Source organism: Triticum aestivum, chromosome 1B, assembly GCF_018294505.1.
Source record: "Triticum aestivum cultivar Chinese Spring chromosome 1B, IWGSC CS RefSeq v2.1, whole genome shotgun sequence".
Taxonomy (NCBI): Eukaryota; Viridiplantae; Streptophyta; class Magnoliopsida; order Poales; family Poaceae; genus Triticum; species Triticum aestivum.
In genome coordinates this window covers 18,696,649-18,723,207 of record NC_057795.1, presented here as the reverse complement: position 1 = coordinate 18,723,207, position 26,559 = coordinate 18,696,649, and the positions used below count along the sequence as shown (strand labels likewise).

At 47.8% G+C, this 26,559-nt stretch overlaps 3 protein-coding genes across 8 annotated transcripts; 2 read left to right on the top strand and 1 right to left on the bottom strand.

Moving 5' to 3' along the window:
• The first annotated feature begins 10,885 nt into the window (after positions 1–10,885).
• Positions 10,886–14,023, top strand: LOC123104293 (protein Rf1, mitochondrial). 6 transcript variants are annotated; one of them, XM_044526145.1, is made up of 3 exons: positions 10,886–12,345; positions 12,926–12,983; positions 13,240–14,023. In XM_044526145.1, exons 1-3 carry the CDS (start codon positions 10,947–10,949, stop codon positions 13,253–13,255), a joined length of 1,473 nt encoding a protein of 490 aa, XP_044382080.1. In that variant the 5' UTR covers positions 10,886–10,946; the 3' UTR covers positions 13,256–14,023. The 6 variants fall into 6 exon arrangements, with proteins under 6 accessions (XP_044382080.1, XP_044382082.1, XP_044382067.1 ...); XM_044526147.1 differs by having other exon boundaries at positions 12,926–12,987; XM_044526132.1 differs by having other exon boundaries at positions 10,886–12,770.
• Positions 14,024–15,069: 1,046 nt separating this feature from the next.
• Positions 15,070–17,759, bottom strand: LOC123084925 (PGR5-like protein 1A, chloroplastic). Its single transcript, XM_044506470.1, has 7 exons — positions 17,297–17,759; positions 16,738–16,800; positions 16,519–16,605; positions 16,171–16,405; positions 15,974–16,047; positions 15,785–15,883; positions 15,070–15,344 (listed from the first exon to the last, which is right to left on the bottom strand). Exons 1-7 carry the CDS (start codon positions 17,480–17,482, stop codon positions 15,249–15,251), a joined length of 840 nt encoding a protein of 279 aa, XP_044362405.1. The 5' UTR covers positions 17,483–17,759; the 3' UTR covers positions 15,070–15,248.
• A 3,651-nt stretch (positions 17,760–21,410) lies between these two features.
• Positions 21,411–23,390, top strand: LOC123104286 (60S ribosomal protein L2, mitochondrial). Its single transcript, XM_044526108.1, has 2 exons — positions 21,411–21,558; positions 22,231–23,390. Exon 2 carries the CDS (start codon positions 22,231–22,233, stop codon positions 23,194–23,196), a length of 966 nt encoding a protein of 321 aa, XP_044382043.1. The 5' UTR covers positions 21,411–21,558; the 3' UTR covers positions 23,197–23,390.
• The last annotated feature ends 3,169 nt before the right edge of the window (positions 23,391–26,559 follow it).

Here is a 26,559-nt window from a genome sequence, read left to right as displayed (position 1 = left end):
CCGGACTCCCTACGGATGGAACCTGGATAGGCGATAAACCTAGACTAGAGACTTAGGTGTTTAGGTAGGTCGTGGTCTACACCCACGTCGGCTTTCGCTTGAAGTCTGCCGAGCACATGTCGTGTGCAGACGCTAAGTGGTGGAAACATGTATGAAGAAGTACACCCCTACAGGGTTAACATGATCTATTCGAATAGCTGCGTCCGCGGTAAAGGACTACTTGGTTGCTTATACAGTTCATAGACAAGTAAACTGGAAACTACTAAAAGCCTCAAGATAAGCGTGAGTGCCGAGGATGGCTCTTCCGTAGGATGACGGAGATGGATCCTCGGTGGTGTATTGAAGTGGTGAGTAGTGGACTCGTGTGCGCAAAACCATTTCAAGTTGGTGTCTCGTAAGTTAGCTTAGCCAAGAGTCAAAGCTGGCTTGCTGCAATAACTCCACCAACCCTTCTTGATAATGTGCATGTATGTAGGATCTGATGTAAGTCTTGCTGGGTACCTTTGTACTCATGTTGCTATAATTTACATTTTACAGAAGACGCTGCAACCCCTTCTGATGGGTTCTTCGTAGACATTGACATCGATGAGTAGACTGAGGCCCAGGTGGTAATCCTGAGCTTGTGAAGGACCATGTAGTATAGCTAGGCTTTCCAAGCCTCTTTTATTTTACTAGTTGTCTGTACTCAGACAAGTTACTTCCGCTACTGGTTTGTATGACTGTATGACTTGAATGTGGGTCGTGTGACCCGTACTTGTATGTATGTTATGTATGGCTCTCTGAGCCTTTAAATAAAGTACTTGTGTCATAGAGTCATGTTGTGATGCCTTGTTGTATTTGCACATATCGAGCATATTGTGTGTATGATTGAAATGCTTGGTATGTGTGGGATCTGACTATCTAGTTGTTTATCTTTAGTAGCCTCTCTTACCGGGAAATGTCTCCTAGTGTTTCCATTGAGCCATGGTAGCTTGCTACTGCTCCGGAACACTTAGGCTGGCCGGCATGTGTCCTTCTTCGTTCCTGTGTCTGTCCCTTCGGGGAAATGTCACGCATTGAGTACCGGAGCCCTGTTAGCCCGCTACAGCCCGGTTTACCGGAGTCCTGCTAGCCCAGTGCTACAGCCCGGACCCACTTGCTGATGACCGACACGTTCGATGCTGGGTCATGGATGCCTGTCCCTGTAAGTCTGTGCCACTTTGGGTTTACGACTAGTCATGTCAGCCCGGGCTCCTTATCATATGGATGCTAGCGACATCATGATATACGTGAGCCAAAAGGCGCAAATGGTCCCGGGCAAAGGTAAGGCGACACCCGTGGGAATACCGTGCGTGAGGCCGCAAAGTGATATGAGGTGTTACAGGCTAGATCGATGTGACATTGAGTCGGGGTCCTGACAGGAGCAATCAAAAATTATAGATATGTTGGAGACGTATCAGCGCCCCAAGGGGAGTCCTACTCCCATCGGGAGTAGGACTCCAACCCTTCCAAGAGTAGGAGTAGGAGGGAAGGAAGGAGGAGAGAGGGGGAAGGAAAAAGGGGTGCGCCGCCCCCCTTCCTTGTCCAATTCAGACTAGAGGGGGAGGGGGCGCGTGGCCTGCCCTGGCTGCCCCTCCTCTTCTCCACTATGGCCCAATAGGCCCAATACACTCCCCGGGGGGTTCCGGTAACCCCCCCCCCCCCCGGTACTCTGGTATTTGTCTGAACTTGCACGGAACACTTCTGAAGTCCAAACATAGTCATCCAATATATCGATCTTTATGTCTCGACCATTTCAAGACTCCTCGTCATGTCCGTGATCACATCCGGGACTCCGAACTACCTTTTGTACATCAAAACACATAAACTCATAATGTCGGTCGTCACCTAACGTTAAGCGTGCGGACCCTACGGGTTTGAGAACTATGTAGACATGACCGAGACACGTCTCCGGTTAATAACCAATAGCGGAACCTGGATGCTCATATTGGCTCCCACATATTCTACGAAGATCTTTATCGGTCAAACCGCATAACAACATACGTTGTTCCCTTTGTCATCGGTATGTTACTTGCCTGAGATTCGATCGTCAGTATCTCAATACCTAGTTCAATCTCGTTACCAGCAAGTCTCTTTACTCGTTCCGTAATACATCATCCCGCAACTAACTCATTAGTTGCATTGCTTGCAAGGCTTATAGTGATGTGCATTACCGAGAGGGCCCAGAGATACCTCCCCGACAATCGGAGTGACAAATCCTAATCTCGATCTATGACAACTCAACAAACACCTTCGGAGACACATGTAGAGCATCTTTATAATCACCCAGTTATGTTGTGACGTTTGATAGCACACAAGGTGTTCCTCCGGTATTCGGGAGTTGCATAATCTCATAGTCATAGGAACATGTATAAGTCTTGAAGAAAGCAATAGCAACATACTAAACGATCAAGTGCTAAGCTAACGAAATGGGTCAAGTCAATCACATCATTCTCTAGTGATGTGATCCCGTTAATCAAATGACAACTCATGTCTATGGCTAGGAAACTTAATCATCTTTGATTCAACGAGCTAGTCAAGTAGAGGCATACTAGTGACACTCTGTTTGTCTATGTATTCACACATGTACTAAGTTTCCGGTTAATACAATTCTAGCATGAATAATAAACATTTATCATGATATAAGGAAATATAAATAACAACTTTATTATTGCCTCCAGGGCATATTTCCTTCAGTGTCTGGCCGGTGGAGGCAGCAGCGCCGGAGGGCGCGGCAGGCACGACGCTAGTGGGGTTCGTGTGTGCCTGCTCGCGCTGGCCCGAGGTAGCTTGAGACGGCAGCCGCCGACCCTGGTCGCTGGGGGTCTGGAGGCGGCTCGGCCAATGGCGTGGTCGGCGTGGCCACGGGCCACAACCCGTGCGCGAGGTTAGGAGGGAGATGAATGGCACCCTGCTCGGTGTTGCATCCTCCTCATGGTGGTTCGGAAAGCTCAACGCTGCTGCAGGTGGGAGGATGAGATGGTGGTGGCTAGAGGGAGAGGAATGGCGTTGTTGCAGTTGTTGCATCCTTCGTTGGGAGATGAATGGCCCGTAGGCGTTTCATCCTTGAGGAGATGAATGGTGTCCTGCTTGGTTGCATCCTTCTGATGGGAGAAGAATGGCTCCGCTGCGGGGTTGCATCCTCCGTCCAGTGGGGGACGCGGATGCAAGGTTGGAAGCATGTCAAGCTTGATGGGGATGTGTGGTTTGCCGTGGAGGCAGGGGTAGTGGTTTGGTGTGCAAGCTGATCGGATCCTGAGCTCGAACTATGTAGGTGAGACGGCCGGCGAAAGTCGTAATCCGGTTGTGGCCGGAGTCGCTGATGGCAGTGCCTTCTGGTGTCGCTCCCTTGTTGGAGGCATCGTTGTAGCTGCTCTCATCTTGTCTTTCCTGCCATGCTCCGGGGGAAACCTTTGGTCTAGTTTAGATCGAACGATGGCAGCGCTATCCGGCGTCGTGTTCCCTCTTGGGGGAATCGTCCTGGAGATGGATCCGGTCAAAGGGGCCCGTGATTTGTGAGGATGTGTGTGTTGTTTCCCGAAAGGCGCCGTTTGTACGGTTTTCGGTCCGGTTTCCCTCATAAATTGGATCAACCTTCTTCTTATCATGTTCAATGAATTTAGTGGTAATGCTAACATTTGAAAAAAAGAAGTTGTGTAAAATATTATTGTGGAGTCTAAATAGTCAATTAAGGTTGACACCACCAATGCCTCGATTCATCATCTCTACCAGACTATTTTCACACAACACTGCACCACTTGATTTCCGACTTGATCAGCATGACACCAGATCCTGCATGTGAAAACCATCCCACCGAGTTCATTTTCGCACAACACTACACCATTCAATTTCTGACGCGGCCAGGATAATCACCAGATCCTGCATGAGAAACCATCATGCCGAGTTCATTTTCAAGGCAGCGTACGTGGTGGCATCATTTTATGCAGAAACCACACCAAAAGGCATGGATTAAAAAAATCATTTTATGGCTTCCTAGTACATTTTCTAGGGCTCGCAACAAATTTATATTCTTGGTCTATATAAAGTTCTATTCTTACATATTGTGTGATATTGTGTGACCATTTCCTTTGCAGTAGAAGCACTCAGTTTCAGGCTTGGGTCTAGCTTTGGGCTTCTTTACGGGAGCAGCAACTTGCTTGCTGTTCTTTTTAAGTTCCCCTTCTTCCCTTTGCCCTTTTCTTGAAACTAGTGGTCTTGTCAACCATCAACACTTGATGCTTTTCTTGATTTCTACCTTCGTCGATTTTAGCATCATGAAGAGCTTGGGAATCGTTTCCGTTATCCCTTGCATATTATAGTTCATCACGAAGTTCTAGTAACTTGGTGATAGTGACTAGAGGACTCTATCAATCACTATCTTATCTGGAAGATTAACTCCCAGTTGATTCAAGTGATTGTAGTACTCAGACATTCTGAGCACATGCTCACTAGCTAAGCTATTCTCCTCCATCTTGTGGGCAAAGTACTTGTCAAAGGTCTCATACCTTTCGACATGGGCATGAGTCCGAAATACTAATTTCAACTCTTGGAACATCTCATATGATCTGTGGCGTTTCAAAAACGTCTTTGAAGCCCCGATTCTAAGCCGTAAAGCATGGTGCACTAAACTATCAAGTAGTCATCATATCAAGCTTGCCAAACATTCATAACGCCTGCATTTGCTCCTGCAATTGGTTTGTCACCTAGCGGTGCATCAAGGATATAATTCTTCTGTGCAGCAATGAGGATAATCCTTAGATCACGGATCCAATCCGCATCATTGCCACCAACATCTTTCAACTTAGTTTTCTCTAGGAACATATCAAAAATAAAACAGGGGAGCTAAACGCGAGCTATTGATCTACAACATAGATATGCTAATTAATACTACCAGGACTAAGTTCATGATAAATTAAAGTTCAATTAATCATATTACTTAAGAACTCCCACTTAGATAGACATCCCTCTAATCATCTAAGTGATCACGTGATCCATATCAACTAAACCATGTCCGATCATCACGTGAGATGGAGTAGTTTTCAATGGTGAACATCACTATGTTGATCATATCTTCTATATGATTCACGCTCGACCTTTCGGTCTCCAGTGTTCTGAGGCCATATCTGCATATGCTAGGCACGTCAAGTTTAACCCGAGTATTCTGCGTGTGCAAAACTGGCTTACACCCGTTGTATGTGAATGTAGAGCTTATTCACACCCGATCATCACGTGGTGTCTCAGCATGAAGAACTGTCGCAACGGTGCATACTCAGGGAGAACACTTGTACCTTGAAATTTAGTGAGATATCATATTATAATGCTACCGTCGAACTAAGAAAAATAAGATGCATAAAGGATAAACATCACATGCAATCAATATAAGTGATATGATATGGCCATCATCATCTTGTGCCTTTGATCTCAGTCTCCAAAGCACCGTCATGATCACCATCGTCACCGGCGCGACACCTTGATCTCCATCGTAGCATCGTTGTCGACTCGCCAACTATTGTTTCTACGACTATCGCTACCGCTTAGTAATAAAGTAAAGCAATTACATGGCGATTGCATTTCATACAATAAAGCGATAACCATATGGCTCCTGCCAGTTGTCGGTAACTCCGTTATAAAACATGATCATCTCATACAATAAAATTTAGCATCATGTCTTGACCATATCACATCACAACATGCCCTGCAAAAACAAGTTAGACGTCCTCTACTTTGTTGTTGCAAGTTTTACATGGCTGCTACAGGCTGAGCAAGAGCCGTTCTTACCTATGCATCAAAACCACAACGATATTTCGTCAAGTATGTGTTGTTTTAACCTTCAACAAGGACCAGGCGTAGCCACACTCGATTCAACTAAAGTTGGAGAAACTGACACCCGCCAGCCACCTGTGTGCGAAGCACGTCGGTAGAACCAGTCTTGCATAAGCGTACGCGTAATGCTGGTCCGAGCCACTTCATTCAACAATACCGCCGAATCAAAGTATGACATGCTGGTAAGAAGTATGACTAGTATCGCTCACAACTCACTTGTGTTCTACTCGTGCATATAACATCTACGCATAAACCTGGCTCTGATATCACTGTTGGGGAACGTAGTAATTTCAAAAATTTCCTACGCACATGCAAGATCATGGTGATGCATAGCAACGAGAGGGGAGAGTGTTGTCCATGTACCCTCGTAGCCGAAAGCGGAAGCGATATGACAACGCGGTTGATGTAGTCGTACGTCTTCACGATCGATCGATCCTAGTACCGAACATACGGCACCTCCGCGATCTGCACACGTTCAGCTCAATGACGTCCCCCAAATTCACGATCCAGTAGAGCTTCGAGGGAGAGTTTCGTCAGCACGACGGCGTGATGACGGTGATGATGAAGCTACTGGCGCAGGGCTCGCCTAAGCACTATGACGATATGATCGAGGTGGATTATGGTGGAGGGGGGCACCACACACGGCTAAGAGATCAATGATCAACTTGTGTATCTATGGGGTTCCCCCCTCCACGGTATATAAAGGAGTGGAGGAGGGGGAGGGGCCGGCCTCCTAGGTGCGCTTGATTTCTACTACACAACCTTCTTCTTGTAGACGTTGTTGGGCCTGCAAGTGCACTGTTTGTAGGACAGTAGCAAATTTCCCTCAAGTGGATGACCTAAGGTTTATCAATCCGTAGGAGGCGTAGGATGAAGATGGTCTCTCTCAAACAACCCTGCAATCAAATAACAAAGAGTCTCTTGTGACCCCAACACACCCAATACAATGGTAAATTATATAGGTGCACTAGTTCAGCGAAGAGATGGTGATACAAATGCAATATGGATGGTAGATATAGGTTTTTTAATCTGAAATAATAAAAACAGCAAGGTAACTAAAGATAAAAGTGAGCGTAAATGGTATTGCAATGATAGGAAACAAGGCCTAGGGTTCATACTTTCACTAGTGCAAGTTCTCTCAATAATAATAACATAGATAGATCATATAACAAGCCCTCAACATGCAACAAAGAGTCACTCCGAAGCCACTAATAGCGGAGAACAAACGTAGAGATTATGGTAGGGTACGAAACCACCTCAAAGTTATTCTTTCGGATCGATCTATAAAAGAGTTCGTACTAGAATAACACCTTAAAACACAAATCAACCAAAACCCTAATGTCACCTAGATACTCCATTGTCACCTCAAGTATCCATGGGCATGATTATACGATATGCATCACACAATCTCAAATTCATCCAACCAACACAAAGTACTTCAAAGAGTGCCCCAAAGTTTCTACCGGAGAGTCAAGAACGTGTGCCAACCCCTATGCATAGGTTCCCAATGTCACGAAACCCGCAAGTTGATCACCAAAACACACATCAAGTGGCACATGATATCCCATTGTCACCACATATAATCACGGCAAGACATACATCAAGTGTTCTCATAAAAGACTCAATCCGATAAGATAACTTCAAAGGGGACACTCAATTCATCACAAGAGAGTAGAGGGGGAGAAACATCATAAGATCCAACTACAATAGCAAAGCTCGGGATACATCAAGATCGTGCCATAGAGGGAACACGAGAGAGAACACGAGAGAGAGAGAGAGAGAGAGAGATCAAACACATAGCTACTGGTACATACCCTCAGCCCCGAGGGTGAACTACTCCCTCCTCGTCATGGATAGCGCCGGGATGATGAAGATGGCCACCGGTGATGGGTTCCCCCTCCGGCAGGGCGCCGGAACGGGCTCCCGAGTGGTTTTTGGTGGCTACAGAGGCTTGCGGCGGCGAAACTCCCGATCTATCTTCTGTTCTGGAAGTTTTAGGGTACGTAGGTATATATGGGTGAAAGGGGTACGTCGGTGGACCGAAGGGGGGGGGGCACGAGGCAGGGGGCGTGCCCCCCACCCTCGTGGGCACCTCCCTTCTTCCCTCATGTCCACTCCAAGTCCATCGGGTGGCTTTCCTTCCAAAAATAACTTCTCTAGTTGATTTCGTTCTGTTTTGACTCCGTCTGATATTCCTTTTCCTCGAAACACTGAAATAGGCATAAAACAGCAAATCTGGGCAGGGCCTCCGGTTAATAGGTTAGTCCCAAAAATAATATAAAAGTGGATAATAAAGCCCAATATTGCTTAAAACAGTAGATAAAGTAGCATGGAGCAATCAAAAATTATAGATACGTTGGAGACGTATCAGCGCCCCAAGGGGAGTCCTACTCCCATCGGGAGTAGGACTCCAACCCTTCCAAGAGTAGGAGTAGGAGGGAAGGAAGGAGGAGAGAGGGGGAAGGAAAAAGGGGTGCGCCGCCCCCCTTCCTTGTCCAATTCGGACTAGAGGGGGAGGGGGCGCGTGGCCTGCCCTGGCTGCCCCTCCTCTTCTCCACTAAGGCCCAATAGGCCCATTACACTCCCCGGGGGGTTCCGGTAACACCCCCCCCCCCCCGGTACTCCGGTATTTGTCCGAACTTGCCCGGAACACTTCCGAAGTCCAAACATAGTCATCCAATATATCGATCTTTATGTCTCGACCATTTCAAGACTCCTCGTCATGTCCGTGATCACATCCGGGACTCCGAACTACCTTTTGTACATCAAAACACATAAACTCATAACGTCGGTCGTCACCTAACGTTAAGCGTGCGGACCCTACGGGTTTGAGAACTATGTAGACATGACCGAGACACGTCTCCGGTTAATAACCAATAGCGGAACCTGGATGCTCATATTGGCTCCCACATATTCTACGAAGATCTTTATCGGTCAAACCGCATAACAACATACGTTGTTCCCTTTGTCATCAGTATGTTACTTGCCTGAGATTCGATCGTCGGTATCTCAATACCTAGTTCAATCTCGTTACCAGCAAGTCTCTTTACTCGTTCCGTAATACATCATCCCGCAACTAACTCATTAGTTGCATTGCTTGCAAGGCTTATAGTGATGTGCATTACCGAGAGGGCCCAGAGATACCTCTCCGACAATCGGAGTGACAAATCCTAATCTCGATCTATGACAACTCAACAAACACCTTCGGAGACACATGTAGAGCATCTTTATAATCACTCAGTTATGTTGTGACGTTTGATAGCACACAAGGTGTTCCTCCGGTATTCGGGAGTTGCATAATCTCATAGTCATAGGAACATGTATAAGTCTTGAAGAAAGCAATAGCAACATACTAAACGATCAAGTGCTAAGCTAACGAAATGGGTCAAGTCAATCACATCATTCTCTAGTGATGTGATCCCGTTAATCAAATGACAACTCATGTCTATGGCTAGGAAACTTAATCATCTTTGATTCAACGAGCTAGTCAAGTAGAGGCATACTAGTGACACTCTGTTTGTCTATGTATTCACACATGTACTAAGTTTCCGGTTAATACAATTCTAGCATGAATAATAAACATTTATCATGATATAAGGAAATATAAATAACAACTTTATTATTGCCTCCAGGGCATATTTCCTTCAGTGTCTGGCCGGTGGAGGCAGCAGCGCCGGAGGGCGCGGCAGGCACGACGCTAGTGGGGTTCGTGTGTGCCTGCTCGCGCTGGCCCGAGGTAGCTTGAGACGGCAGCCGCCGACCCTGGTCGCTGGGGGTCTGGAGGCGGCTCGGTCAATGGCGTGGTCGGCGTGGCCACGGGCCACAACCCGTGCGCGAGGTGAGGAGGGAGATGAATGGCACCCTGCTCGGTGTTGCATCCTCCTCATGGTGGTTCGGAAAGCTCAACGCTGCTGCAGGTGGGAGGATGAGATGGTGGTGGCTAGAGGGAGAGGAATGGCGTTGTTGCAGTTGTTGCATCCTTCGTTGGGAGATGAATGGCCCGTAGGCGTTTCATCCTTGAGGAGACGAATGGTGTCCTGCTTGGTTGCATCCTTCTGATGGGAGAAGAATGGCTCCGCTGCGGGGTTGCATCCTCCGTCCAGTGGGGGACGCGGATGCAAGGTTGGAAGCATGTCAAGCTTGATGGGGATGTGTGGTTTGCCGTGGAGGCAGGGGTAGTGGTTTGGTGTGCAAGCTGATCGGATCCTGAGCTCGAACTATGTAGGTGAGACGGCCGGCGAAAGTCGTAATCCGGTTGTGGCCGGAGTCGCTGATGGCAGCGCCTTCTGGTGTCGCTCCCTTGTTGGAGGCATCGTTGTAGCTGCTCTCATCTTGTCTTTCCTGCCATGCTCCGGGGGAAACCTTTGGTCTAGTTTAGATCGGACGATGGCAGCGCTATCCGGCGTCGTGTTCCCTCTTGGGGGAATCGTCCTGGAGATGGATCCGGTCAAAGGGGCCCGTGATTTGTGAGGATGTGTGTGTTGTTTCCCGAAAGGCGCCGTTTGTACGGTTTTCGGTCCGGTTTCCCTCATAAATTGGATCAACCTTCTTCTTCTCATGTTCAATGAATTTAGTGGTAATGCTAACATTCGAAAAAAAAGAAGTTGTGTAAAATATTATTGTGGAGTCTAAATAGTCAATTAAGGTTGACACCACCAATGCCTCGATTCATCATCTCTACCAGACTATTTTCACACAACACTGCACCACTTGATTTCCCACTTGATCCTGCATGAGAAAACCATCATGCCGAGTTCATTTTCAAGGCAGCGTACGTGGTGGCATCACGCCACTATCTCTTAGAGCACAACAACCCACACCAAAAGGCATGGATTAAAAAAATCATTTTATGGCTTCCTAGTACATTTTCTAGGGCTCGCAACAAATTTATATTCTTGGTCTATATAAAGTTCTATTCTTACATATTGTGTGATATTAATATCCATATCATATCATAATTTAATGGTACCTGAAAAAGATATACTACCAAAGTATAAGATGTTTGTGCAGAAAATACGGAGGGAGTACAACTTGGAAAAGCACCTCTGCCGCATCGTCTCCTCCCACTCGTCTTGCTCAGCGTTCACGACCCACACACCAAGGCCATGCCTCGCTTCTCCTCCACCACGCCCATGTCGCCACTCCGCCTCCGCCTCCGCCTCCGACTCGGCGCCCGCCACTCCTCCTCCACCTCCCATTCCTCACGCAGCTGGGATCCCCACTCCGCCTTCGCCGCCGCCGCGGAGCGTGCGCGCTCTGGCATCCTCACCCCGGAGGACGCACACCACCTGTTCGACGAATTGCTCCGGCAGGGCAATCCTGTCCAGGACCGCCCCTTGAACAAACTTCTCTCCGCCCTCGCCCGTGCTCTGGCGTCCGCGACCTGCAGAAACGGCCCTGCACTCGCGGTCGCCCTCTTCAGCCGCATATCCCAAGGTGCCCGCCGACGTGTGGCAGAGCCAACGGCCTGCACCTACGGCATCCTCATGGACTGCTGCTGCCGCGCACACCGCCTCGATCTGGTGTTCGCTTTCTTCGGCCGTCTCCTCAGGACGGGACTTAAGGCAGGCGTCATTCAAGTTTGCACTCTTCTCAAGGGCCTCTGCCGCGCAAAGCGGGCTGATGAGGCTCTCGACGTGCTGCTTCACAGGATGCCTGAGCTGGGCTGCACCCCCAACGTGGTGGCATATACCACGGTCATCCACGGCTTCTTTAAGGAAGGCCAAGTAGGCAAGGCATGCAATCTGTTCCATGGAATGGCGCAGCAGGGCGTTGCGCCTAATTTGGTGACATATAACTCGGTTATTGATGCGTTGTGCAAGGCCAAAGCAATGGACAAGGCAGAGTATTTCCTTGGTCAGATGGTTGATGATGGTGTCGTACCTGATAATGTGACATATAATAGCCTCATCCATGGATATTCCTCTTCAGGCCACTGGAAGGAGGCAGTTAGGGTATTCAAAGAGATGACAAGTCGGAGGGTTACAGCAGATGTGCATACTTACAACATGTTTATGACCTTTCTTTGCAAACATGGAAGAAGCAAAGAAGCTGCAGGAATTTTTGATACCATGGCTATCAAGGGCCTGAAACCTGACAACGTTTCATATGCTATTCTCCTTCATGGGTATGCCACCGAAGGATGCTTAGTTGATATGATTAATCTCTTCAATTCAATGGAAAGAGATTGTATTCTACCTGACTGTCGTATCTTCAACATACTGATTAATGCATATGCTAAATCTGGGAAGCTTGATAAGGCTATGCTTATCTTCAATGAAATGCAGAAACAAGGAGCGAGTCCAGATGCAGTCACGTATTCAACTGTAATAGATGCATTTTGCAAAAAGGGTCAGTTGGACGATGCTATGATAAAGTTTAATCAGATGATTGATACAGGAGTACCACAGGGCACAGCTGTTTATGGTTCTCTAATCCAGGGTTTTTGTACACACGGCGATTTGGTGAAAGCAAAGGAATTGGTTACTGAAATGATGAACAAAGGTATACCTCCTCCTGATATTAAGTTCTTCCATTCAATCATGCAGAACCTTTGCACAGAAGGAAGGGTAATAGAAGCACGGGATGTCCTTGGCTTGATAGCGCACATAGGTATGAAGCCTAATGTTTGCACATTTAATATACTGGGCGGTGGATATTGCCTAGTCGGCAAGATGGAGGATGCCTCAAAAATATTTGATGATATGATGTCATATGGCTTAGAACCTTCTAATATTACGTATGGTATACTTATTAATGGCTATTGCAAAAACGAAAGGATTAACGATGGGTTGATTCTGTTCAAAGAAATGTTGCGCAAGGGACTTAAACCTACAACTTTTAATTACAACGTCATACTGGATGGATTATTTCTAACTGGACGAACTGTTGCTGCAAAGGAAAAGTTTGATGAGATGGTTGAATCTGGAGTAAGTGTGTGCATTGATACATATTCGATAGTTCTTGGTGGACTTTGTAGAAATAATTGTAGCGGCGAAGCAATCATGCTATTCCAGAAATTAAGCACAATGGATGTGAAATTCAATATTACAATTGTCAATATAATGATTGATGCCTTCTACAGGGTTCAGCGAAACCAAGAAGCCAAGGATTTGTTTGCTGCAGTATCAGCCAATGGTTTGGTAGGTAATGTCTTTACCTACACCATAATGATGAAAAATCTTATAAAAGAAGGGTCAGTGGAAGAAGCTGACGATCTCTTTTTATCAATGGAGAAGAGCGGCTGTACTGCTGACTCTTATATGTTAAATCTTATCGTCAGAATGTTACTGGAAAAAGGAGAGCTAGTCAAGGCTGGGAATTATATGTCTAAAGTTGATGCAATGAGCTACTCACTTGAAGCTGAAACCGTTTCGCTGCTTATCTCTCTCTTTTCAGGGAAAGGGAAATATAGAGAACACATAGGATTGCTCCCTGCAAAGTATCGGTTTCGTGAAGAAGCAGCCACAGTTGTGTAGTTTGATACATGGTAAACTTTAGTTCTCCTAGGCCTGCCAAAGTATCCTTCTGCTTGTACAACAAATGCATTTCCTATATGTAAGAAGAAATTCAGTATAGAAGAAGCTATCAGGATGACGCAAGGAGTACAAATCAAACGTGCCCAGAACAGAAGACAGACCTAGACCTACCAAAACAAAGCTGAATCCAAATTTTAACAGAAGAAGCAGCAAAAAACTGAAGATGTGCAGTATGCTAGCCAAACACCTACGGGAGAGCGACAGGTGGTCGAGCCGTTCACTCCTGCCAGTATCCATGGCTTGGCCTCGCATGGAATCGAGTCAACCAGTCCCTGGCGGTTTCAGGTGGCTCCACTGAAGATGCTTTCATTTCTCTGAAATTTACTGCAAAACTGTTTTTTTTTTTCGTTCTCGGCAACTTTGAATTTCAGAGACATAAATGTACCAAGCATTACAAGGAACAACATGAGCAGGGGAGAAGAAAGGACATGTGTACAGAGAGCCTTACACGTATGTGCTGGAGACACAGCATTGCAGTCTGCACAAGTCTGCATCTTTTGTGCTTGTGCAGTATTTTTTGCACATGTTCTCTGGATACAGTTGCAGCAGTGTTAAGGGTGATTTTTTTTTTGTGTAACCTGGCATAAATTATGAGGTGTAGTGGTTATGTTTAGAGCATGGCTCCAATTCTTCTTCTAGATGCAGATTCTGTTCGCTGTGCTGTGTTTTTGGCTTTTTGCGCAAATCACAAACTGAAGCAGATCAATATTCTGAGCTGATATGGCCCCTTTCCTGAAGAAAATTAACTGCTGCAAAGTTTCTTGTGTGCGGTCCCATTTTTTTTTCAGTTTCGCATGTCCTGAAACTTCCGGAACCGCCCAGCATTTTGCATATCTCCTGATTCGTTTAATTTTGGATTATGTTTGCAAGCCTGATTAGTTTAATTTTGTAGCTTTCGTCCTCTCGCACTAATCTGATAATTTGCTGATCTATTTCTTGTACTAGGCTCCGAATGATTTCTCTGAGTGTTGTGATGGATATGATGCCCTGACTATTTTTTTTTCATTGTCCTGAAGATGGTTTTCATGCCCTGACTAATTGTTTTTTTTTCTGTGGCAAGCTGCTGGGTTATTTATCCTGTGGCAAGAATTTGGGTGAGATTTTTCATATGGTAGCCATGCAGTCGGATCTTCAAATTGCACGATGTTCTCGGCATCAGGACTGTTGAGCTTTGGGGCGTGTGCCTAGAGGAATTTTGGAGGATTCTAATCCTCAAGTATTTCTTTCTACGTGGATTGCAATCCATAGGATTACACACCCGGTTTGTTCCAACTGTTTGCCTTTGCAATGATTTTTGGAGAAGGAACCTTTAGCACTTTGGACTTCCACCACCACTCAAAAAGATCAGGAATCTACAAAAATGCACCCATGCTTTTGCCATTCACTTTGATATGTACCCCATCTTGGTTACTCAAGTGCTTAATTAATTAGTGTAATTATCCTTTTTTACGCCTTAATCTGTGGATCGAATTAATCCGGGTCTGAAACATTGTGACATACTGACATGGTGTATGCATTTTGTAGAAAAAAGTATTTTTGGGAGATTTTTGCTTGACTTTTGAATATGATTGTTGGTGGCTTAGTGCACTAAGAAGAGCCCAGTGATTGCAAAGCATAATTAAAGCATTTTTTTCATGCACTTACACGTCAATTAGAAGAATCAAATTCTAGCTGAGCAAATCTGTGAAGATAATACGCCAACAATTCTGTTCATCTGCAGATTTCGGACATCTCTGGAAAGAATGTACTGCTTTACAAAATGCTTGCTTGGTTTCATCAATGGGCAATGGCATATATGCACTACAGAGCAACAAGACTGCTACCATAACAGATATGGACCTCTTTCTTCAGCAGCTATCGTTGGGGTTTCTAGTCTTTTATCCATCTCCTTTTTCTAGGATGCCCTTGCTTCACCATATAAACCCGGCCGTAAACCCAGCTTCTTCTAGGTCCAGACAGAGATCTCTGCAGAGCAATGTCGAAAAATGAAGAAATATGGTATGCTTTGTTTTACACTACAATAAAATCTACATACGGAACTGCGAAATTTCACGAAAACTTCCAGATCAGAATTTAGACTCGGTTACAGTTTTGAAATTTTCATCCAAGTGTGTCCTGCAACAGTGTACTGATTCTGCGTGCCAGATGTGGGATAGGCGCCTGAACATGCTTATCTGTCACTCTTGTGAGTGAAAAAAGTATTGAGAAGGGGCTGCAGAGTATGTCACTGTGCAAGAACTTGATGTAGATTTAGTAAGACCGTAATTTGACAAAAACACAACGGCACTGTTTCGCGCGCATTGTTACTGTCAACATAAATCAGATTTCCTTGATTTTTTTTTTGTTGAAAACTGTACATTTTGATTCTGCAAAAGCTGTATGAAAATTACAGGTATTTCACATACCTCGACTTTAGTACGGTACTCCAACGGGCACTCACAGACATGGCATTCTGCCTTGTGGGGTGCTTTAATGGACTTATCCGTCTTCACGAATGCAAAGACCTAGCAAGAACATGCTTTGCTTACTCAGATGACCAAAATGTTGTACGCAAAGAAATAGCATCAACGTTTAACACTAGAAGCAAAACTGACCTGCTCGCCACAGTTTGGGCAAGAGCCTTTTAGTGCAACCACATTGTTTGTCAACAGGCCTTGCAATGCACCAACTGAAAGTACAAAAAGATGATTTATGATGCGTGGTGGAGAACACAATTTCACAAACTGAAGACGAAAATCATGATACCACTGATATAACAGAGAACCAATATCTACTGAAGAACTCCCCTTACCCGACGCGGATGCAACCGGATAGCCAATCAGATAGCCTAGTCCAATCAAAACCATGTGGTTCACCCTCGTTATCCCGTCAAGGGACTTAGCACCGGAGAAGAGAGACCTTGCTCCGAACGCGTCGCCGAACGCCAGGCTCAGAGTGTAGAAGCTCGGAACCAGGAACGCCGAGGTGCCGAGCAGGAGCAGCAGCGTCCAGATGCTCGACAGTGCCATAAACATCGAGTGGTCCTCCTGCCCTATACCCAAATGTCAACCAAAACACTGAATTGTGAGCCTGTGAGTAAATGGGACACCGGGTGGATTTGGCCTGAAGAAACGGGGTGAATTTTCACAGAAAGGTTTACCTCGGCGTCCGCGTACGCCGACTGTCGCTTGAGGCTGCAGCGGGGGTATTTTACGACCGACGGGGAGCCGTAGACCCGGAGCTTCAGCTAGCAAGGCCAAGGACACATGTACTGTTAGGATGCAGATGCGACTACGCGACAGCGAATGGGTTTTGGATCAGGTGGTGCGTGCTAATGTGGATATGTAAATTGGCTGGTTTTAGGCCTTGTTTTGTTCACCTCAACTTTGTCGAACATGTCGTCGACAATCAGAGGCTGGCCGCTGTAGTAGGAATCCCTGGCCTGCCATGAAGTGAAGGGTCGCAGATTATATACATGGTGAGGAATTTGGCTTACATAATAATGTACTGCAGGCAACATTCTTCACAGCATCAAAAGGTACAGTGTGAATGTTAATTGGAAAAGGATTGCAGCTGCTTCCGGTTAGTTGCAGGTTAATTGGAAAAGGTGCAGTATGAAGGTTAATCAGGGAAAAAAGACTGCAACTTTCAGTCCATTTCAGGTTCCTGATTGACTCACATAATGTACTGCAGGCAACATTGTTTACAGCATCAAAAGGTACAGTGTGGATGTTAATTGGAAAAGGATTGCAACTTTCAGTTAGTTACATGTTAATTAGAAAAGGTGCAGACTTTCGGTATGAGATACAGAAAGATTGCAGACTTTCGGTAAATTTCTTCAGGCTCGTGATGAACTGTAACTGAAGCTGCAGCTGAGGAGGCAGCGTGCAGTCTGATGGCATGGAAGGTGAGCTAAGAGTGGGACTGAACTGAATTACCTGGCGGTAGAGCGCCTCGAGCATCTCCTGGCTGGCGGTCTCGATGGGCCCGACGTAGAGGCACGACGGCCCCTCCCCCTCCCCCGCCGCCGCCCCCGCCGCATACACGCGCAGCCCCACCCTGGGCGCCCGCGGCCGGCCGAGGCGCCCGTTCCCGGGGGCCACCGGGGCGGCGGCGGCGGCCATGGACGGCAGGCACTTTCTTTACTCCGTAGCCGCCGGCGCGTGCTCTCCCCCTCCTCCTCCACTCGTACGGACAGTACCTCTGGCGGTGGTGGAGGATAGCGCGAGGGAGAGAGGGAGGCTGGGCGTGCAAGGAAAAGAATCCGGCGAGGGGGGAGGGGGGGAGTGGGGGATGCGTGGAGGCCTCACGCACGGCGGGAAGCCGACAAAAGAGCTGGGAAGAGATCTCCGGTGGTGGTTGCTTGGAGGCAAGAAACGCCGGAGGAGGAAGAGCGTGTGGCTGAAATGACACGAGACCCGGTGGATGCTAGCCGGTGTATTTATTTCGTGTAGCTCACATTTTTTATATTTCGAGCTGAACATCTACACACATGTACGTTATGTCTCCAGGTGTACGTATGTGTGTTTATTTTTCAGGATTTTCTTGAAACTGAAAAAGTTTGGATTTTTGAAGTTTCCAAATAAACGCCGCCATGGAGCTCGGTCTCCGCTTGGCATTTTCGTTTTGTGGAGGCTTTTCCCAAAATGGTTATGTAAGCAGTACTCCATCCGCGTGAGCGTGAGCTCCTTTCCTTTCTAGCCGTGTACTCCCTCCGCCCACGAAATAAGTGTATATTTAAATTCTGTCTTAAGTCAAAGTTTTAAAACTTTGGCCAATTTTATGGAGAAAATGTAACAACGCTTATGGCACTGTATTAGTATCACTAGTTTCGTTTTGAAATGTAGTTTCATAATGTATTAATTTGATCCCATAAAATGGTACTGCTCTTTTTTCTATAAAGCTGGTCAAAATTTTAAAATTTTAATTTTAAACAAAAGCTAGATATACACCTATTCACGGTCCGGAGGGAGTATGCACTTTGTGTGGTGTGGTTGACATGCACACACGCACGCATATTCATCCATGTTCCATATTGTCATCACTCATCTCGACGAACCAAGGAGAAAAATAATATTTGCAACGGCATGGATCCACCATATATATACATATGCTTTTTCTTAAAGAAACTCTAGCAGACCCCACATCCGCCTCGACCCGGAAAATAACCGCCAAAATGCGGATAAGGGCTGTAAAGCCTGCCCGACTAGACCCCGCATCCCGCCCCGCTCCGCAAAAAATTTTAGGGGACGCGGCAAATTCTCCGCCACAACCCGGGAAAACGTGGGTTTCCCCCTCGCGGCTGCGGTGCCCTGCATCGGAGAGAAGCAGTTGGCGGGAGGGACATTTCAGCCCGCGCGCTTTCCCCCTCCTTCCGCCGCCGCCCGCCCTTTTCTTCCGCCCGCCCACCGCCGGCGATTCCGGCCATATCTGCGGGGGGGAATCACGCCCCGGAGCCGCCCCACACCTTCCCGCGCCGAGCCGCTGCACGGCCCCTCCGGATCCGGCGAGAAGAGCCGCCCCCCGTCGCCGCCGCCACCGGGGATCGACCCCGCAAAGCCGACCCATAAAAAGGTATATTCCGTGAATATGCTTTTTTACGGATCCGTTTGGGGGGTCTGCATCTGTGCCAGCCCAAGCCGACCCGCAAAAGCTGTTTTGCGCGAACTGCAAACGCGTTTTGCGGGCCGGCGGGATGCGGGGTCTGCTAGAGTTGCTCTTATGGAACTTCAACGCGCCCATTCAAACGGACGCGCGCATTGCCCGGTTTGGGCCGGCCACCCTCTCGTCATCTGTCATGTTTTTTGTTTGGGTCGACAATGCGTCCAACACGTGGACCCATTTTCAACTGTGCGGTGGGTTTGCCGTCGTTTTGCAAACATAATAATTCAAATAAAGTACAAACATTTCACGTGATTGCACAACCGAACAAGTATAGCATTGGCGTCGACATGGCCTGCATGTGTCAAACACGTGATCCCACCCAGCCGCACGACATCCATTGCTGCACCTGCACCGATACATGCACAAGTTAGATTTTTTTTCTCGCCTGCCCGCCCGCCTGGTCTAGGAATAATAGTTACTCCCTCCGTAAGAAGTATAAGAGCGTCTACGTTCTTACATATTTCTACCTCCGTGCGAAATATACGCTCTTATATTTCTCTGCCAAGGGAGTATGCCGGTTGAGAGAAATGGTACAAATGCAAAAAGAGGTTTCCAAACCAATCAAAACGTCAAAGACAATCTAGCCATACTGGCAAGCCAACATGGGCACTGTTGGTCCTTGGAGAATCTCCAGCCGCGCCCCCAATGGGCCTTCCCAGGCGTTTTTTCTTTTGACGCTGGCGGCCAAAAATCGGCCCAGTCATGCCCTAGGAACCCGTTTTTCGCCGGTTTGGGCTGAGACTGGCGTCGGCGGACCCAGGCCAAACCCGGCGCGCTGGGGGCGCCTGGGGTGCCGGGACGTGTTTTTGGCACGAACAGGGATGTGCCCGCCGAGTCAGCGAGATGCCGCTTCGTCGTCCCCATCGCCTCGGTTCTCGCGGAAATCAATGCCAAGGCTGCCGCGCTGTCGCCGGCCAGCCTCCACTGATGCCTCACGGGCGGCGCAGTGAAGTCGCCACCGAGACGCGTCCGCCCGCTCCCGCCACGCGTCGCCCGGCATGCAGGCTCTCACCGCCCCGCTGCGGCTATAAAAGAAGATCTCCTCGTCGGGCAGCTGCCTCACATCGCCTCGCCACACAAAGCAACACAATCCCCTCTTCCCGCCGACGAGCAATGGTTGAGAGGTACCCAGGCGATGGCGCAGTGGCGAACGGCTTCGATCACCGCTATCTCTAAGAGCCGGAGGCACGCCTCATCTACGAGGCCGATTATCCGGCGCCCCCGGACATGCGTGTGCCGGGGTCGTGGAAGTTGAGCACCGGCGGCGTCCCGGTGCAACCGGTGCCCGAAGGGGCTGCACGGCGGGCCGAGATCGCCCGCATCCGCTCGTCGCTGACGGAGGCGCAGCGGAACAAGCCGAGATACGCCGCCGACAGCCACACGATATGGACGATGTACTTCGAGCGCCGCCGCGAAGACCAGGTCGCCTCCTCCAACGGCATCATCCCCCGCGGACGCCACAACGCTGGCGGGCGGCGTGACTAGTGGGGCGTGCCCTGCCGCACCCTCGAGACCGTCCTCAACCACATCGGGGTCGGTCTTTGCAAAGGGAGTATGCCGGTTAAGAGAAATGGTACAAATGCAAACAGAGGTTTTCCAAAACAATCAAAACGTCAAAGACAATCTAGCCATACAAGCAAGCCAACATGGGCAGTGCTGGTCCTTAGTAGTAGCACTTCTTGTGGGTTCTTTCGCTCCGCGTATACAAATTGTCTGAAGCCAAACTTTGTATACTTTGACCATATTTACACGAAAAATATCAACATCAACAATAGTGAAATTTAAAAAAAATTATGAAAATAAATTCACGAAGCATACTAACGATGATATTCTGAATGTTTTTCTTATAAAGTGGGTCAAACTTATCAAAGTTTGACTTTACATAAATCTTGTATATGCGAAGTAAAAAAAAAAAGACCGGAGGGAGCACTTGGAAGCCGGTTTTCGCAAGAAAAGAAAAAAAGAAAGCCAATCAACAAAACAAAACCAGTGATTTCCTGCGATATATACAAAAGAAATGACTATGGGGAAATCCAGATGTTGCGCCCATCCCGGAACATACGAGTTATTGCAGTGGGAAAAGTGCAACAAGGGCCCAGTTGCAAAACCATAAAAGATAATGTCAGGTGAGCCCCCCGCAAGACACGTGTCACAGGGATGAGGCGGCGGACGCCCGCGTGTGATCCGCCGGTTGTAGCCAAGCTTTTCCCCTTTTGCAAACACTTAAAATTTTTGTCAATATTTCGGTGGGTTTTTTTAACATACGAATGGAAATTTCGGTGGATTTTTTTTTTGAGAAGAAGAAATTTCGGTGGTAGACGGGCCAGAACGAGAGATGAAGAAAGAGTTGGCCGAAGCCGAAGCCCATCTAGCATAGAACGAGGAGGCCCAGCCCACCACACGCACGCGTACACAGTCGCACTCGTCGCACCACGCGCCTGCTTTCTCTCCTCCTCCTCCTCCTCCTCCCCCCCGCGCCGCCGCCGCCGCCGCCGTCGCCGTCGCCCCCGCTCCGATCCCTCCGTCCGGCAGCCAGGTACCTCCTCCTCTCCTCTTTTCTCCCTCCCCATCCTCCCGCGCCACCGACGGCCGCGCGCGCGGATGCGCATTCCGCGGATCTTGCTTGTTTTATCTATCCATCCAGTTCGGCTGGCCTAGATCGTGGAGGGAAACCCTAGGCAGGTGTTAATGGAGGCCGATTGGCTGCCCTGGATCCACCTTGTTGACGGGTGTGATGGATCCGGATTGGTTCTCTGGACTCATATTGAAGCAATTTAAATGTTTTGCCTGCTGAATTCAGCAATTGTTAATCTAGTGTTTCTCTTCCTGACAATCTGAACGTTGCTGAATAACAAGAATTTAAAGTTTGGAGCTTCTCTTTTAAATCTTGCCGCCAATCTTATTGGTTTGGGCCATAATCGAATCCAGTACTAGCTCGTGTCCTGGTTCGGGTTCGAACCTAAGCTGCTTGATCTTTTGCTCTGGATCTGTGCGAATAACATGACCATGGTGTTTCTTTTAATCAGTAAACCTAGGTGGTCTTAAGATCGATAGAAATTGTATCTCGCTACTTTCTGTTGATTCTTTGTGGTTAGTTCGTTCATCCTTTAGGGCCTTGATTTATGGAAGCCTATCTACTTGCTGGCTGCTAATACATGCTGTTAGTCCTCGAAGCTTACTGTCTCTTTGGCGATTCTTACGCCTGCAGATGCACAAGTTCAAGACCTTGGCCAAGGCCCTGACCGGCAAGACCGTCACCGCCGGGAGGAACTCTTCCGGGCGGATCACTTCTTTTCACCGAGGGGGTGGATCCAAGCGATCGCTTAGGGACATTGACCTCAAAAGGAACACTTGCTCCGTTGGCATTGTGGAAAGGATTGAGTACGACCCTAACCGCTCTTCTCGGATCGCTCTTCTCCGATGGATTGAAGGGGTGCCTCAAAAGGATGCAGCATACAAGGCCGAGCGTGCGCCTGTCAATTACATCATAGCCAGCCATCAAATGGAACCGGGCAGCATGGTGGTGAACAGCGACTCCTCCAAACCTTCCACGACCGGCTCCTTGATGCGGCCTGCCCACAATGCTGATTCTTTCCTTCGGTTCCAAGAGCTGTTCCGCAAGGCCAGCCAAGAAGCCGAAGAGGAGGGCGCTGATGATCAAGCAGCAAAGGATGCGGCGGTCACCACAGCAGCGCCGCTCATGCCTGCCGACCTACTGGACCTCAATTCCAAGGTGGGAAACTGCATGCCGTTGTCTGACATCCGCATGGGCACATGGGTGCACAGCATCGAGCTGCGTCATGGCCAGGGGGCGAAGCTCGTGCGGGCCGCCGGAGCCTACGCCAAGGTGGTCAAGGAGTCGGCCATGCAGTGCCTTGTGCGGCTGCCGTCGGGCGTCGAGAAGCTGATAGACTCGCGGTGCCGGGCCACCATCGGCGTCGTCTCCAATGCCACCCATGGCGCGCGGAAGCTGAGGAAGGCGGGGCATAGCCGGTGGCTGGGCAGGCGCCCGGTCGTCCGTGGTGTCGCAATGAACCCGGTGGACCATCCCCATGGAGGAGGCGAGGGGCGCACCAAGGGTGGCAGGCCCTCGGTGTCGCCCTGGGGGAAGCCCACCAAGGCTGGGTATCGGACCGTGCCCAAGAAGCCAAAGGCTCAGCTGTCCCGTGATTGATTGATGATCTTCATGGAAGCCGTCTGTTGCTGCTCCAAGGGAAAGGTAGCAACCAGGATCTTGATGTGGCTATGGATCACAAAGCTAAGGATTGTAGTAACTCATGCTTGTTTTTTGTTTTGCAAACGGTTTCTGTTGCGGCACTTTCGCTTTATTATGTACTACTAATAATAATAACAAGTGATGTTTGGACTTGCCTCTGCCCAGTTTGCTGCATTCCTTCCTGCCATTAATAATTTGTTTATTGAGTATGTTGCTTGTGATTGAGAATTTGCTCTTGTCTGGGGTAAGCAATCTGGGGGCATGATGATGTGCACATATATACATACATGTTTCTAGTTTCTGTAGCTGCTTTTCCGTCGAAAACACGCATGTGCTGAGCTGCATATATATATACATAGTTTTTTCAGTGTATCTGAGCCTAATTTCTGTTGGTGTAAATCCATCATGTTGACAGCTAGCATGATTGATTAATATGCCATTCATACATAGACATAGGGCCTAGATCGATACTGCAATGCCTCTGGAGTTGATCCTGGTGGTTTTGCTATTCAGTGCACACTTTGCAGCAATTCCTGCCAAGTTTTGTTTGCTCCAGGAGACATTTGCTCAAGATTAACTGACCGAGCTAGAAAGAGAGACCAGAGATGTATGGGTCTGTCATTGTGCATTGCATGGTCCTAATTTTGCCAGCCACAACCCACAACACAAATCTAGGGTGGGGGCGAAAAATCCCATCTAAACTTATCAAGATGGGAATCTAGTTCCTAACATCTTGATGGGGAAGAAGGCAACGGTGTTAATGATTCGCAATTTGGATGCGTGGTTCGAGACATTTCATTTTTCGAAAACCGAATCCAAAAAGTTAAACACGTGCGGGCGGCTCTCCCGCAAGGAAAAGAAAACCTCTAATGGAGACAACTGGTGCACATGGCTCATGCAATTTATTCACGAGTAGCTTTTGTAGTAACTTTTGCAAAAGGCATCCTTTTTTTAGAGAGAGAGAGAAGAGGCGCCCGTGCTTTGAAGAAGATTTCCTTTTATTTTAGCAGTGGGCCGAAACAAGAGGAAGGAGTTCGCGGGGTGCCGTCGAAGCCCACCACAACAGTCGAGGCCCATCCAGCCCAGAGCACCAACCAAGACCGGCCGATTTTCCCCATCCCTGCTCCTCCATTCCTCTCCTCCTCCTCTTGCCTTGTCGCCGTCGCCGTCACCGTTAGCCGTCTCAACCGTGTCTACTCCCGCTGCCACCTTCCTGCTCCGATTCGTATGTCCGCCGGTCCGGTACGCTCTCTCCGCTCCGCTCCGATTCACCCCTACGATGATGTCCTAGGAGCGCTTCGGTCAAAGGATGGTGGAACGACAACCTTCAGATTCGTCTCGGCTCTCCCAAAGCCCTTGCATCACTGATGTTGCTCATCTCTTGGGAGGTTTGGTCCGAGAGAAACGCTCGAGTCTTCCGCAACGTGGCGGTTCCATCGGTGGTCATCATCAACAAGATCAAGTATGAGGTGTGGCTTTGGGCTTTGGCGGGTGCCAGGCACTTGACTTGAGTATTGTAATGCTGCGGGTCTGTTTAAAACCTTCTCCCTTGATTAATGAAATGGCAAGTCTTTTGCCTCGTTTAAAAAAAAAAAGATGATGTCCTAGGAGCAAGGGAGCTCAAGTTAGAACCCCATGGAGTTTAATGGGATTTGTTCCTAAAATCTCGACGGGGAGAACACAATGGTGATACAGTCCGCATTGAGATGCACGGTTCAAAAGGTACTTCATTTTCAGAAACCGGATAAAATACTCATCCCCTTTTTTGTACAAAAAGAAACTCCTGGTAGTCGCTGCTGTAGTTGGAGAAGATGGTCAGCACCTTGGTGGATCCCGGCTTGGGGTAGCACGTCGACATGCCGACCATGTAGTTTGCCTCGTTCCCTGCCTCCTTTCCTGTGCCGTAAGTTGGAAGCGATTCACGGAAAATATCCCGTGGAGCATAGGCTTAGGTGGTAAGTCGAATATTTTAATGTTAAATATATCTATTTTTAGTCATTTTTACGACAAGTATTTTCGGACGGAGGGAGTACTTGTTTGAGACTGATCCAAGGGCCAATAAGATGGGAGGGGAATGGAAGGTCTTTGATTTCACGGGCTTGGGAGGGTAGGCCCACTGATAAGAGCCAGCTTTTTCTTTTAGATGGATAAGAGCCAGCTGGTGAGCAGCACAACGGACACAACCATTTTCATCTTCTTGTAACCAGCAGCTGCAAAAGCCGAGCATGAATCGATCTATCAGAAGAAACTAATAGGTAGCTAGCTAGGAGGGCTATGCAAAAAAAAAAAACATATATGGCAGCAAACTTGAACTAAAACCACGACGAGTAATTTGGAACGGAAGGAGTAACTAACAACACCTGATAAATACTCCTCCCTTCGTAACAAAATAGAAGACGTTTTTTGTGCCCTGTGCAAAACCAAAAAACATCTTGTATTTTGATACAGAGGGAGTAGTAATAACTACACTAGCCTACTTCATTTGTTGTCGTACGTGTGGTGTGGATTAACTGTTTTTGAAGAAAACCTAACGAATGGTAACATACCTTATATTTGGCTGAAAACATACTACAAAATATCTTGTGTTCATTACCAACGAAAATGCAGCAACAAAAGTGAGTATATTTTTTTTCCCGACAAAGGGTGGATTTTATTAACTCAAGATGAAGCATCAAGAGGATACAAACACAATGAGCACACACCCGGCCTCTGCATAGCTAAGATGCACACAACCAACACCAAGACACGCACACAAAAACTCGCCGGCGAATAGCAAAGTCATGTAAGACCAAAAATGAGTATATATATGCAGCATAAACTTGCATTCATTAATCTGAGCGTGGTGATGAAAAGAAGAAACCCAACAACATGTTTTAACACACCACTGCCTACATGCACTCCCATGACCAGCGAATGAATAGAAGTTGTTGGGTTTCTTCTTTTTCTCAGGCCCATCTTAATATTCATAGGTATATGGTCCGGTCCAAAATCTCAGGGCCCCGCCCCTGTGACCAAGGAGGTGAGCCTCTTGGCAAAGCTAGTTGGCTTTCTTCCTGGCATATGCATCAATGCATGTGTGTGTGTGTGTGTGTGTGTGTGTGTGTGTGTGTGTGTGTGTGTGTGTGTGTTTTCTTTGAGTTTCTTCATGGTGTGTGTCCACGAGAGAAATCTCAAGAGAATTGTGAGAGGAAGAAGAGGTGTTGCGAGGAAGCGGCACCAATACCAGGTGAAGTGCAACCGAGCTAAAACTTTTATATCTATATTAGGCAAGTCAAGAAGAACAGTTTTATTAATTAGGAAAGGGAGCAGAGCTAGCTTTTT